General features: G+C 39.8%; 1 protein-coding gene across 3 annotated transcripts in view; it reads left to right on the plus strand.

Annotated features, from left to right (window-relative positions):
• The window catches only part of PEX14 (peroxisomal biogenesis factor 14), a 68,316-nt gene that overhangs the window by 39,672 nt on the left and 13,059 nt on the right, over nt 1-15,585 (plus strand). For all 3 annotated transcript variants that reach the window (XM_021529829.2, XM_021529830.3, XM_085558403.1), the window contains one exon: nt 13,864-13,986. In XM_021529829.2, coding sequence (XP_021385504.2) covers nt 13,864-13,986 — 123 coding nt within the window. The remainder of the gene's footprint in view (nt 1-13,863; nt 13,987-15,585) is intronic.

A 15,585-nucleotide genomic window follows, 5' to 3' on the forward strand; every position in this document is an offset into this window, starting at 1 on the left:
TCCTACAGTTTGCTTTTCTGCTGCACACTCTTAATTTTTGTTTAGAGTGCAATAATTCTTTTCTTTACTAAGAAGTTAATTCAGTTTTTGTTTCATTCCTTGCTATTCTTTCTCCTGGAGCCTAGTCCAGGGGACTCCACTTTTTCAGGAGCAGAGCAGAGAATTCATTCTCATGAAACCTGAGGCGCTCTGAAGTAAAAGCTGTTGACTTTGTCATAGTGTGCAAATGTGCATTGCTTTTAGCAAGACAATAAAGGGTAAATGGGGTGATCTCTGCTCCTGCAGAGAGGTCAGGTGGTTACATTACACAATCTTCTAGAGCATCTTGCAGCAAATACATGGGTTATATTAAAAGTTGCAATCATATCATTTTTTAAAAGTAAATTGCTGACCTTATGCAGTGGAATCAGCTTTATTGAATTTCGCCAAAAATGCGTTTATAATCCCCCCACCCCTGCATACACATGATATTCATGTCCTTGCGCCCATGTGGAAATGTCCCTTTTTACGGTGATAAAATTAAATTTGTCTTTGTCTCTGCCTTGCCTCACCTTTTAAGATTCCATCCTTTAGAGACACCAGTGGATATCCATACAAGAGAATGAAGATGGGCAATATCCCTGCATGGCTGGCTAGCTGATCGTGAGCCAACTGCCACGGAACAAATAAATAAGCATTTCACATTTAGAGGACAAATAAAGCTGAGGAGAGTACAATATGAGTATTTTTTCTAGGAGTGTTGTGGCCTTAGCATAGGTAAGAATTTATTTTGACTTAGAAGTACCTACACTTTTCTTCTGGATTTTTTCTAATTGCTATGCAATATAAAATGTAAAATCCACTAACAGTTGTTGTGTTACTTGTAGCACTGTGTTACATGCCCTTCTTCAATAATAACTAACCATAAAAATCTCTGAGTTTTGGCCACCTACAGTCTCCTTCCTGAATTCACTTGAGAAAAAGGTGTTATGCAGCATTCTCAAGAATTTAACACACCTATTTCCCATATTTCCATGCCACTTTGCATCTTCAAAGTACTCTACAAATATTAGCTGACAAAGCTTGTGACACCCTTTATGAAATGGCAAGATTATAATATTAATTTAAAGCACTTCAGATTACATTTTTTCTTCATTAGACCTTTAGATTCTTGAAACAGTTTTCAAACTCCACATTTTAGTGGGAAACTGAGGAATTTTAGGTGGGGACACTGAAGCAGATGTATTAACAGTTAGATCTGAGATAATTCTGACTGCCAGACATAGATCTATAAATACAACCAGTGCCAGTGTGATATACTGTATAGAATTTTCAGTAAAATTACTTAAAGCATTTTCATGTTTATCCACCATTCCAACCTCAGCTGCTTTGAGGGTTGGTGGAAGAAATTAAGCTGGTTTTATTCACTAAAATAAACAACTAAGTAAATGAAGGGGCAGATTGGCCTCTGCAATTAGCCTGGATCCCTGCTTGCAGCATCCCCCAGCTTATGTTTTTTATGTAGTGTTTAAAAGACTGTTGCTCAGAGGTACTGAGAAGAATATCAGAATATCATTACTCCTGCTCTTCAAGTAACCAGGAGAATGCAGCTGTTAAACTCAGGATATAAAATGCATGTTTAAAAGATGACTCTGTATGTGTTTAAAAAAGAGAGCGAGAGAGGATTCAAGGGAACCAAAAAATAGCAGGTTCCATTACTGTAATTAAATGGCAGCATTTAACCTATCAGGCCGTTGCGTGTATGTGAGAGACGAGCAGGGAGCTGCATTTGAAATGATCTCTGTCTTCCTTGGGGGATAGAGCAGTTAAATAATTTGTTTGCGAGGTGTGAGTTTAGTGTCGGGTAAAGCAAGTGCTTGTGTGTGTGTCTCGTAAAGCTGGGATAGCTGAGAATGGCATTTAGCAGTGAGAGCCCTGTCAATAGGAGCACGAGCTGCTCGTGCCCATTTGTTGGGTTCTCTGCAGTCAGGGCCTCACCTGCTCCCACATATTTCATCATAAAAGGAGAGCTTTTTTCACACCAGGCCACCTGAGACAGACAGCAGCAGCAGTAAAAGAAAACCAGGGAGGAAATAGAGGAAGGAAAGAATCAGAGTCAGTTTTGTGAGCTTTTTTCCTGTGGTGACTGTAAGGGGTGAGTTGTTGTATGTGGTCGTTGCACTTGGTGCTCAGGAGTTGGGGAGCTGTGGCATCCCTGGGGACCAAGGACAAAGCTGCTGCTGGGGGATCTGCCCCTTGGGCAGCACATCAAGCAGTGCCTTCCCCTGCACAGAGCTGTGCCTGTGCCTGGGATGCTTCCTGGGAGACCCTGGGGTGCAGAGCACGTGGGGAGAGGGACCTGCTCAGGGCAGCCTTGGCCCTTCCTCATTGACCTCGACTCTGAACAGCCCTGGGGCAGACCTTACGGTGATCTTGGTCCACTTTTGGGCACCCCAGAGAGGAGACACAGTCTTATGTAGTGCTCAGAAGGGAGTGCTCAGAATCTTGCCATTTTTATTCGCTCCCTTTTTATTTGTACGGTGATTCATTTCTTGAGGGAGTATTTCCTAGCCCAGGAACTCCAAGAGCTATCCTCATACTTTGAACTGCTTCAGCTGCTTCCCCTACTGATCTGACTTGTGTTATATTGCAGGAATGTGGCTCTAAGTGTTTTTAATGCTCACTCCAGTTTCTGTGTGAATTCTGTATAGCCACTCCCATTTTAATTTTTGTGACGCTTTAGAAGACAACAGACAGTGTTAAAAATACAGATATTTCTGTATTTCCTTAATGAATATTCAACCCTGGTGACTGGATTTTGAGGGCAGCACTTGACTAAAAGGAGACCAGGGAAATGCCCTGTACTTTAGCACTTTAGCACCAGTCAAAGCAATGCAGAAATTTGAGTCCTTGATGAGAATTAGAAATCTGAAACTATTTCCATAGATGATCTACAAAAAAAAAATAAAAGTATAAATACATTATTTGAATAAATTATTTGTTGCAAATGTCTTACCTAAGTAAGTGCATATAAGGCATGTATAGATTCTCAAACCTGTCAGTCTTTGCACATTATGATTGTGCCAGTCTGAAATGTTTTAGAAAAGATACAATATAATATTATTTCTATTTCACAGACGTAGAAACTGAGGCAGATGGAGGTTAAATGGCCTACACAAGGTCAATAGCAAGGCTGGGAATAGAACACAAATGTGTAGAGGCTTTTTATTATACTAATAAGGAAACTCTGGAGGTGTGTTTGGCATGGTAATCGGAACCCCAGAGAACTAGAAGCAGTTAGTATGTTCTGTGCATGTCCCGAGGGAGCAATGATGAAACTCCTTTTCTACCTTACCACTCCAGTTCTCCGTGTGTGGTCACCATAGTTTTTACACCACTTAACCTCGTTATTTTTAGTATTGTTAGCATTAGTCGTCCTTTGGGCGTTTAATCCAGGCTCTTTAATTTTCTCCAGAGCCCTGAAGAGGCCCTGTGGAAGCCACAAGGGGAGAAAAAATAAGCAATAAACAAACCAAAAGATGAAAAATGATCTTCTGAAACTTCTTCTATTTTGTTGACTTGTCCCCTAATGTTTTTTGTCTTTGTTGTTCTTTCATCATGAAGGACCCTGCTTAAATGTCTAATGTTGGTTTCTTAAAAGTTAATTTACTATTGTTTTTTTCTTCCCCACCCAAGATTAACATCCTGTGTGATGACATAGATGGTTGTTGTCTAAATGGATGTGATGTAACCAACAAAATTGTGTAGGGTGGGTGGAGAAATATTTATATACTTGTGTTAAAAATTACAAAGTAGGTTTGTCTTTTAAACAGAAGGTATTTCAACACTGTTACTGGCAGCATTAGCCTTTAATTTTACAGGTGGCTACCTTTCCAGTAGCATTCAGCAAATATTTTAATGGCATGTAAAAAATTTCTCAAAAACAGAGTAACGAGGAACGAGGGTGATTTATAATCTGTAATGGATTCTTGCTGACATTGTCTTTTTATAATAGTGTAGTAGCATTTCTGTCTTTCTGGGGAAAGTGCAAACCAAATTTACCTGAAACATTTGTACCATAATAATCACATATGTAGCATTTAGATGTAATTTTCTTAATTCAGCTTATCTTCTTAGTGTGATGCTACCTGACTCACAGGTGTCTAACGCTAATTCCATTTTATAGAAATTGAGTTAGAGGAGCTAAGATGCTCTGTGAGGTTGTGAGAAAATACCTGTCAGAAACATGCATGTGTTCTTGGCCCTCACCCACTGTTGGTCTCTTTACATTTCCATATGTTTTTACATACACACTTCTATATGTTTTTACATTTTCTTAAAATGTGCAGCTATAGCTACAAGTTCTCCATGCCACAGCAGCTTCCTGACAGAGAGAGTGTCCAGTATGCCCTGTCACACTGTTCAGTGCTTCGTTGTGTGTTCTTCAAACACTCAAACTTCATTTATGGACACTTAATATGATTTTTCCTGTGCTAAGTCTGTACAAATGTGTTTGTTTTGTTCTTTTCTAAAGTTTAAAGAGGAAATAAATAGCATTGAGGCAAGTTGCTTTTCACACTGCAGTTCGTCTTCGTCTGCAGAGGCTGCTCTGTGACTGGTTTTGTCTAAGGTAGAAAATAGCCAGGTGCTCTTGTAAGTGTGTTTGGGGTAATCAATAATTCCAGAGTAATGCAAGGAAACAGAAATGGTGCATCAGGACAGATTTCCCCATTCTTATAGATAAAACAAAGGCATCTTTCAGATATTCTGAAAAATCTGGTTAAAAAATTTCATATAATGGCTTGAAATTGTTCTTTTACCTGTTTCCTTTCTTTTGAATGCTGATTTGGACAGAAGGAGTGGCAGGTTCTAGAATTGCAAACCAGCCCAGTCCAGTAATCCCAGATCAGCAGTGACTGATCCAGAGTTCCATGTAGGGCTGGGCATCAAGATCAGACCTCATACAGTCTGTGTTTGCCCCTTTCCACTGGGGATGCTTCACTGCTGTAACAAAGGAGCTGGAGTTACAAATGTCTGTTCGGCTGCAAATCCCCCCTGGCCAGCTCCTTCTGGATCAGCACTGGAATTCCTGTGACATGCTGGTTCAAGTTGTTGGAAATACACTTCAAAATTGGTGTTCCGAAGATAGATCAAAACCAAACCTCCTGTATTGTCGGTGTTTTACTTTACTCGAATTTAAGACCACCTCTGCCTTTCTATTTAGAAGCTCCTAAAGATAATATCACAGATCAAAGAGTAGCCAAAGGCTAATAATTTTGTTATTATTGCTCAACAAGCTGCTTAACAAAATATATTTTGTTCACACAAAATAAATGGATCTGAAGCACAAATGTTTTCTGTCACTGCTGCTATTAAAATATGTGGTAAGCTTTATAAGCTATGGTAGTGCATGGGTTTGTTAAGGGCCATGTATCAAACTGGGCTGCTTTTGGAAATGAACATATAGAATAAATTAATATTCTTTCACCCTTACAGAATGTTTCATGTTGTAGTTCCCAATTTAATAGGAAATTGCATAGGCCTGATGTGTACTCTGGGCAAGTTACTTTATTTTTGTGTGCAGGGTTTTTCTTTGCAGCCTGTCTTTCCTTCACACTGCTTGTTGGACGCTTTGGGTCTGACTGCCTTCTATGGTCTGCGCAGCTCCTGGCACCATACCTGCCCAGTGAATGCCTTTTGGGATCTCTGAGGAGTATTACGATACAAATAATGAGGATCAGGAACCATCACTGTGAGACTTGTTTCTCCGCAGGAATAGCAGCAGGAATTTACAGGTCACAGGTTGGATGTGCTTGGAAATGTACCCGTTTAGTTTACCTAATGCTTGTTTTCTCTGAATGCCTGGTCTTATTTCTAGGGAGTTGTCAGTTGTGGTAACGAGTCATGACAGCACTATAGTTACTGGAGTAGTGTCTCTGCCATTAGCTGGATTTTTTGCTCTCTAAGGACTTCTTTTAAACATATGTCAGAGCCCTGGTTATGTACTATTCTTGATAAGCTACCTTGGAATCCTGGCATAGTCTTCAAAGCCTTCAAACCCCAAGTAGATACTAATTTGAAATAATTTCAAATAGGCAGAGGTTTTAGTTCTTATGTAGTGTTCTCAGATCATGAACTGGCTGAACGTTTGTCCTGTGTTCCTGTGTGGCAGCACTGGCTTCCAGCTTAGTCACACATGTTGTGTGTCCAGCCCCAGCCATGCAGCAGGCAAGTGGACATAATCTGCAGTGTCCACTCAAAGGAGGCTTTCCATCAGGTACTCTGCTTATGCTGGTGTGATAATAGGAAGGAAAAGCTGGAGGCAAGAGACCTAAAAATAAAAATAGCACCATCACCAATGATGAGAAAATAAAACTCCTTCAATTTCTAGGAGATTTTTATTTATGTTACAGAAAGACTTGTTTCTTCTGTCTTTTTTGCTGACCATGGTGTTCTGAGAATGATTCTGTAATAGACAGGTCTTCAGAAGAAGGTATCCAAGTTTGAATTTATTCTGTGTTTTTGTATGTACTTGTTTGGGTAGGAATGTAAATGGACTTTGTAACAAAACTTCTGGTTCTGTAATTCAGGTTGGTGAGGACTTCTGGACCTGTCTTGCTTGATTTAGAGTCATGTTACTGTCTCCTTTTTTTTCTCTATTTTGAACTATTTGTGGAGCAAAAGTTATACCTGTTGAATTCTGCCTGAAGATTTGTTGTAGATTAATTCAAGAAAGAGGTGTCCAAATCCTGTTGAGGCTGTGATAGCACTCCATCTGCTGGGACTTTGGCATTGCAGAATCCCGAGCATGAGTCCTGTTTTCATCCTGTGTGTTGTTCCTTGAATTCTCCTTTTAGTGCCTTGACCCCTCAAATGTATAGCTTAGTATTGGGAACTTCTACTAAAGGTCTTTCTTTCTTTTTTTCTTGTTCTTTCATTGTTTCTTTCATTGTTTCTTTCTTATATGGAACAGAGATAACATACTTCATATAAGCAAGGAGCTTACTTTACATTAGAAGAGGAAGACCTGACCTCTCTTGCTGCAAGTGAAACTGTATTTTCCCTGCCTTGAAACTACCAGTGAAATGCATTTTGAACTGACTTATTATGCTGTGATTTATGCTGTGGTATGCTTTGTGATATTACAATGTCCTTTTGCCTTTGTGTTTGATTTTTTTTCCCCTCTGATAAATTTTACTGGGTATTTACCCAAAATGCCCATAGGAGAGTGAGGCATTCTCCCTGCTGTTTGCTGCCTCAGAGAAGGAATCCCATGTTTTTTTCCCCTCCAATTAACCTCACTGCAATTTCTTTTTTTTTCCCTCCTTGTTTTGAAATACTATTAACATGGGAGATATTTTTAATTAGAAAACTGGAAGAAAATATGTTTCTTATTCATACGTATACACATGGCACACAAATGTGAATGAGTGACCAGAAGCACCTTTTTCATTTTCTATTTTGAACTTCTCATATATATAAAACTGAAAAGTTGTAGTACTTGTTCTGTTTCTTCCATTCCAAGACATGCTAAGCAAGTTACTTGTCCTTCGTTATTCAGAGTGAAAATACTTTGATCCAGTTTTCTGAAGACAATACTCATTTCATAAGAATATTTAATCAGTAGAAAATAGAGAGGATTTAGTTTGTTTGTTTAGTATTTAACCAAGTGAATAAGGCAGATTAGGGGAAGGGGGGACACTGGACCCATAAACAAGGTGATATATAATATTTTTTTTCGTTCTCCTTTTAAATAAATACCGATCAGCTTTATGTTCAGAGACAATAGGAGCCGTTGGCTTAAATTTGCAGTTTACTGTATTTATGGCTGTAATATCAAGGTGCTGCCGTCGTAATTTCATGCCCCAATGAGAAGAGCAAGGTCGAAGCAAATGCTTCCATCGGCATCTGCTAACACACTAACTCATAAACAAGGCCCGGCTGGATCAGGTGGCACGGAATAATACAGGCTAATGAAATACAGCACAGCTTTCCATTACTGTTAGTTTTTACAGTGTCGTCATTACGTGTAATTTATGTTTAAAAAATTCAATTTTATACAAGGCTCTGGGAAATAGGGGTCTGCAGGTCACCCGACGACTTTTAACGGCTCTGAGAGTCCTTATTGCACTCTACTGTTCCAACAAAATGTTAATAATAAATAATAATAAAAAAAAATCCTCTTTTACTTTTTCTCTGGTTTGCATATCTTGCTCTGTCTTTAATTACAAGTGGCTAAGGAGAGTTTGGGGCTCTAGATGATGTCAGGAGTTATCCCCTTTGCTGGTGCTCCCAGAGGGGGGTTACTATCTGCTTGCTTTTCTTTTGTCTGTCTATCAATCACCCGGGATCCTGTAAATGGAGTAAACACAGCTGAGGAGAGGGAGATACTTAACAACCTCTCTCCCAAACCCTCACCCTCTGACATTGCCCTCCTCTCCTCCATTACACTTCATTTTATTATAGACTCCAAAAAGCTTAGCTAGGAAGAGAAACTGCTGCTGTATTTATTTATTTATTTATTTACTTATACTTGTTATGCCAAAATACTTTTTATTTTAACCTTTTCATTCCTGGCTGACTCACTGTGTAATTCCTAGCATTGTTCTGTTAGTCTGATTTTCCTTCCTTATTTCAGTGCTGTGCAGATGAGGTTAGAGCACCTTATCAGTTCTGATTGCTGCTTAGTCACCCTGATGGGTTAAAGTGTATCATGTTTCTAAAAGATTGCACTTGCATAATTAACAGTCTTGTAGATGAATAGAGCTGTAAGAATTCAAAGCTCTTTCAGCAACTTTTCAAATTACTTTATTTCTGAATTTCTCAGCCTGACAGTTGAGACCAGTCCATGTTCCTTTGATGTGTGGGTTCCTTTACTAAAGTTTCAGCTGGAAGTGCAGTAGCAGGATTACATTCAAATGCAGTGTCTCAGTGTAAATTGAGGGGAAAAAAATCAGAGTGATGTTTCTGAAACCTTAGGTTTTGTTCAAATACTGGGTTGGGCTCAACCTCATGAATGACTGTGTGTGAAAGAAAACGGATCAGGAGACTTTGCCTTTTTGACCTTCTTGAAATACATTCAGCTAAGCACAGAGTAGAACGTAGGAGACAGATTTGATAACAGTCACCCAGCACTGCATGTAACTGACTGAACAGGTGGAATCATTAGTCTGGATCAGATCCCAGAAGGATTTTATGATGATTCTTTTAAAATGTGGCCATATTCTTTCTGAGCAGAGTTGACTCAGTGGCTTCCAGGAACAGAAGTGTAATGTCATTTCAGGGTGCCGACCAGCAGATCTTCCTTTTAGTCATGGGATGGAGGCACCGACTTCAGGTGGTCGCACAGTTTGTTGTAGCTACACAAGTTGTCCTGTCCTACTTTGTTTTTTACCTTAATAGAAAGTGTGTGGGAAAAAGCCAGCAGCTGCCACCCCCTGCCCCACACCCTCTCCTGCCTTTTGTCCCTGCTGAAGGGTGGGTGGGGGGTTGCTTCAGGGTGGTCTCCTAGAGCTGTAATAAAGCTGGCTTTGGAAACCCACAAAGAAATGGATTTTTTCCCACCACCTTTCCTTATTATGGCAGAATTCTTAATTTCACCTAAACAGAATTGTCTCCTCAAAACTAATGTAGCCTTCAGGTTGTGAAAATCTTGTATGAATTACTGGACTGAGCAATGTAAGGAGGAATATAATGAAAAAAAATACATTTTCAGTGCCTAGGACGAGAAGAGGGTTGTCACTAATACGCCAGAGCCTGTGTCAGAAGAAGAAAAAGCAATGGCTCATCTAGTTAAGTTCGTGGAAGGGTTTTACATTGCAATTATTGCTACTGTGTTTTGACAGAAAATAGGTAAAACTTCTCCTGAGTTTTATTTTCTGTCTGCCAGAGGTTCAGTTCTGACCTTGGAGCACTTCTCATGTCCATATATCTCACCTCTCCCTCATCTTTGAAATACGGGTAACAGTACTGTAAGTACTCCTCTACTTCAGAGTGAGCATAAGAGGAGCAGTATTTTGGTGTACATAAGGTCCTTAAATAGTTAGAGATAATTTAAAAGGACATAAACAGACAGTCAAGTCTTAAAAGTTCTTGTACAAGAGAGCTCTTTATGCAACACCCGAGGTGCAGGCACTAAGAGATGCTTTTGACAGCGCATTTCATCCTCTGACTTGGTCTGTGTTTGACTACAGCTTACAGAGGCTGAGTGATGCCTGCAAATTGAGTGGCAGCAGTGACAATCAAAACAGAGGGTCAGCAAGAGCCTTTGAGAGCAAAACAATCACGGGTGCTGGATTATTCAAATCAACACCCTGAAGCCTGAAAAGGAATTTTTAAAACTTTGTGAAAATTATGACTAATTCCTTGCAATGGCTGTGGTGCTGTAGAGGGATGGCTGGGGGAAGGGAACAGGTTTGCATTCTGTGGGGCTCTGAAGACAGTTTCCGTGCATCCTTCTCCTCAGCTCAGTCCTTGCTCAGTACCCTCTGCGGTTAGATTATTCCTTGCAGATAGCAATCAACTGGAAGGAAGTGTGTGTCTAATTTGCATGAGATTATTTAAAACAAAAAAAAGGTCTGCATTAGTCAGGGTGATGGTAAACAACGCAAAGAGATGCCTTTTATAATATAGCCGTGGCTCAGCTTTCAAAGCCAAATATAATTCACTTACAATTGGCAGTTTCCTTTATTGTTCCTTTTAACCTTTTGCATTCTGCATGGACTTGATCTTACTGCAGCCGCAGAACAACGGAAATGTTTGTTTTCCAAAGTGTTGGAAAGTGGATTTAGAGCAATTCCACTGTTCAACGGAGGTGATTTTCTTGAGATACCTGTTTGAGAGCTACACTAGACACAAAGCCCCATTTTCTGTGACACTGCTTTTGCATCCAAGGGCAGTGGTATTATTTTTGGGTTGCCAGTTTCCTGCTAGAAAAGAACAATGAATGAACATGTATACTTTTTCAGGTAGTGCAGTGATAGGACTGTGATAAAATAAAGCAAGATGAGATACTGAAACAGGTGACACTTAGATCTGGTTTAGAAATTCACGCTTTTGTATGTAATTAATATATCCAAATTTAATAATTTGGGCATGGAAAATTCATACTGTGTGCATATATAGGTGGTGAAAAAAAAACATTGCAAAAGGAAATGTGATGAAGTTAGCTATAATTGCCTGAGGAGAGCCTTAGAAATCTTGTCCATTTTTGTTACTGTGTGTGAGAAATGACCAGCATGAAGACAGGTTATTTCTGAGTGCAGAGATGACTTGTCATTACTGAGTGTCCACTGTGGATTATATATAATCTATATATATGCTTAAGGAATCAGCTCCAGGACTCGCTTGATCTTGAGGCCAAGATCACAATGCCTTAAAAGCATCTCGTCCAGATGAAAGAAGAGGTTTTCCAGCCAAACCCAGTCTTCTCCTCTGATAATTAAGAAGGGATGTAGTTGTGATGTTCTTTTGTTTATTGCCACTAGTACCATGGGCAAGACCACTTCACAAGGCAGCAGAATAGTCCAGGGTAGTAGTAACAATTCTAATTTGCACTACTCAAACCAAGAATTGCAGTGTGAAAGGCATCCTATCATTTTATCATTCACATCAGCTTCTTCACAGCACAGCAAGGTTTAAATGGAAACACTGATACTTGTCCCTGGTTGGCAAGTAATCTTAGAACTGCATTTTATTTGCAAAAGATTTTAGCTTTTTTCTCAAACAGGATGAGAATATGGTATGTTTATGAAACAACTGACATTGTTTTCCGCCCTTTTTGCAGAATGAAGATCTGATGTTTCTCAGTGTTAAATATTATCAGATTTGCATGGAAATAGAACAAAATGCCACATTTGAAGCCAGCAACTAATGTTGTCTCCATCTTTATGAAATTCAGTAGTTGCTGGTGATCTGCAGTGTTGGCATCTGTTTATGGGTTCTACATTGGATAATTAGTAGCTGGCTAAAGCAGTTTCTTTGTGATTGGACTTTGCTTTTTAATGTGTATTAGACACTGTAAATACTGCTTTTGTGAGTTGTGTTTATTTGCCTCTTACTACTCTCACTGCAAGTCTTGTTTTGTGTGTTTCTGGTTCCTTACTATTTGAGCCATGCATCAAATACAAGTCACAGGGTGATTCTGTAGGATTGCAGGACCAAAGATCAGGAACTTTCGATTTCTGACACTGTTTCTTACGCTGACAGCATTTTGTTGTTAGAGAAGTCACTGAACTTTTCTGTAATGCTCGGTGGAGTAGATGAATAGTGTCTCACAGGAACTCACAGTTTCTCACACACTCACGGGAATAGAAGGAAGATCTGTTAATAGTTATAAAGCCTTCTGAATACTACAAGCACTGTGTTAGTGCTTATGCTCTTAAGTAACAGTTCTGAGACAGACTTGTCTATTTATTTCTGGAAATATTGTTTGTGCTACAGATTATTCTGTCTAGACCCCCCAGTATGCAGTGAAGTAAAAGATCCTGAAAAAATTTCTTGCAGCTTAGCTAATATGCCCAGTGGCCTGACCATTTTCTATATTGCACCTCTCTGTAATATTAAAAAGCTAGTTTTAAAAGTATTAAGTTCAGGAATTTCATCCATCAGCAGTGCTTTATGGATCTCAAGCAGGAGTGATGGAGAGAAAGTATTCCCCCATTTTTTTCCCTGTGCTGTCCTGTTCATACCATTTTCCTCACTGTGCTCAGTCCCTTCAAGAATCATGCGAGAATCAAGTGGTGTGCCTCTTATCTTCTAAATCTCTTTCGTTAAATCCATATTCTCACTTCCCTCTTTCTGAGTGTTTTTGCATGCCCTGGATGGATGGTGAAAGGTCCCAAATCGCTTCACGTGTTCCTCGTAGCAGGGACACTGGGTTTTTATGTGCTTCTGTGCAGGAGACTAAATGATACACAGCTGTCCAGCTCCCACTTCATGATTGCCATCTGAGTAGTAAATTCTTTTTCTAGAGGATGTTTTCTCTCGTTGGAAAAAATAATCCAGCTGTGCTTCCTTCTTCAGAGATGCTGGTCATTGTGCATCTTTAGCTGCTTTTCTTTTCCCCCTTGTTGGCCAAATAGTTTCCATATGTTGTGGCCAATTACAGATGGTCATCCTGGCATTTCCTGATGGCAGGAGTCACTGCAACAACATGTACCATGTGTGCAGTGTTCCTCCAGCTCTGTGTGGAATGAAAACCAGGCTGCCCTGGGGCAATCTAATCATGCACCAATGGGCCGGGGCAATGCTCAGCTGAAAGTTGGGCTTGGCCTTGTTTTGATCTGTTTTGTTATAGTTTTATTTCCTCCTTACATTCTGTGTCCCATTCATACTAATCACAGTCAGTCCTGATTTTTTTTCTTTTTATTTCTGCATTTGTCATAAAATAAAGCAAATTATTCCCGTCTTCGGAAACGATCTAGACTAATTAGTCGTCTAACCCAATAATTAGTTTTTTGTTTCCCTGTCTGTTTTCATGCATTATTGTTAGTTTTTTCCCCTCTTTTTTTTTTTACACCATTACAGATTAAAATGAGCCACATTTGCAGTTGATGGTATCTTTTTTTCGGGGGAAGAATGGAGAATTGCAATAGAAAGCTACTTCAAAAGCAGCAATAAACTCAAGGATAAATTAAGGAAATTGAATGAGCCACATTTGGAAGCAGCGTTGAGGCTAATATTCTGTCGCTTAAGGTTAAATTGCAACAGAGAAAGAGAGAGGGAGACATTCCAGTGAATCCAAAATTGGGGAGGCATTACTGCTCAAGTCAGTGCCAAAATTCTTTGCAGCTTGAAAGGGTTCTGCCTGGCTTGAGAATTTAATTATGTGTGCATAAAGTGGGTAAAGGTGCTAAAGTGATTTCATTTCCTCTGCTCCCCCAGGCCTGACAGATGAAGAAATCGACCTGGCTTTCCAGCAGTCGGGCACGAGCGCGGATGAGCCGCAGTCCCCAGCTCCTTCCACGCTCCCGGTGCCAGCTCAGCCTCCTCACCCCATGGTCTATAGTAAGTGCCACTTGGAGAAATACCTGCTCCCAGTTGCTTTCTGCTGTGACTCCTGCAGCCATTCACAGATTTGTGTGCCACGTCCTGGATTTCAGTTCAGCTGATGACATACTTTTTGTCAGAATCAGACACCAAATGTTACTTTGAATGCACTTGGTGGTTGTTGATGCCTGTGACAAGATCATGTTACAGAAGGAAAATGAGATACAAATGATCACTGTCTACAAACAAATGTCATCCATACCAGCCTGTGACACCTCTTGACCTGAAGGTGGAAAGTCAATGCAAATTAGATTCTGACACACTGTAAGACATCAGAAAAGCACTTTGTCCACATGGGACTCAGTCTCCCCTTCTAAAACTTGGAAAACTTTTCTCTCTGATCTTAAATAATCTGAAGTGACAGCAGAAATTCTGTGTAGACTATGTGGATATGATTGCATGATTTTTGTGTACAAAATGTACTCTTAAAGAAATTGTAGAGTCCCAGCATAATCTATGTAGACTCAAAATTTACATATATATTTGCATTTTAAAACAAACCTCGCAAAAAAGTATCTAAGCTCCAAACAATAAAAACCAAAGTACACACCATTAAAAATCCATCAAAAGAAGCTGTTCAGCTCACATGAAAATCACTTCACTTACCTGCCAAGTATAAAGAATAGGGTTTTGTTGCTGCTCTTAAACAGCTCTATGGTAGATACTGACTGATGTATCACTCCACGTAGAGCTGTGTTTATTAGTTTATGGTACAGGTTTGCTATTGCTGGATACAATACTAGACTTACTTTTTGAGATTTTAGCTGCTCTGATTTGGCACAGTTTGAGACAAAAAACTTCCGTGATAATAGTGGGCTGAGAACTGGGATGTTTATGGCTGTTGTACTGTGTGTGCTGGTGATCTCTAGGGCTGAATTCTGCCTCCTGGGCTAATTCCTGTCTGCTGTAGTCTGCAGAAAATGCCAGGAAAGCAAAATCTGCTGTCTGGCTGTAGAAGCAGGGCCAGATCCCTCTTGGTGCTGTCCATTGCTCATTCTGATAACTCTTACCACAGCCTAGTACTGGAAGAGTTAATCTTCCCTTATTTCAGTGTTCCACCAGCATGAGTAGAGCAGGGAAGAAGCATGCAGTTCAGCCTGGGAAACACCGTCATCACTGTTAACCCTGGCAGCTTTATCACTCTTTGGTTGTTTTCCTTTTGCTATTTTGGGTTTCCTCAAAGCAGCAGCTCCCATTTTCTTCTTGCTAGGTAAGAATCTTAACAAAAATTTCAACATCAGAATGTTCCCAGTAACAGCTTGAAAGAGAATTTTGAAAGTATGATTCTGTAATGCTTGGAAATCAAAGGTGACTAAAAATAACACCAAATAAAAGCCTTCACAGGGGTTCTAATTGTAAACTTGTGCTGTAGCTTTGTGATCTGGTTGGTGCTTTTTAAATAATTTGAACCCAAAGCTTTTCCCTGTGAGGCAGTCCTTTTCAGCAGCCCCAGAATTGGGGAAGGGGTGACAATGAATTCATTAGTTATTGTTCCTTCCCACTCTAGCCATTTGTAGTAGACCTTCCATTTAAGCTTAACCTCTAATGGATGCATAA

Source organism: Lonchura striata, chromosome 21 (assembly GCF_050655825.1).
Source record: "Lonchura striata isolate lonStrDom1 chromosome 21, ASM5065582v1, whole genome shotgun sequence".
NCBI lineage: Eukaryota > Metazoa > Chordata > Aves > Passeriformes > Estrildidae > Lonchura > Lonchura striata.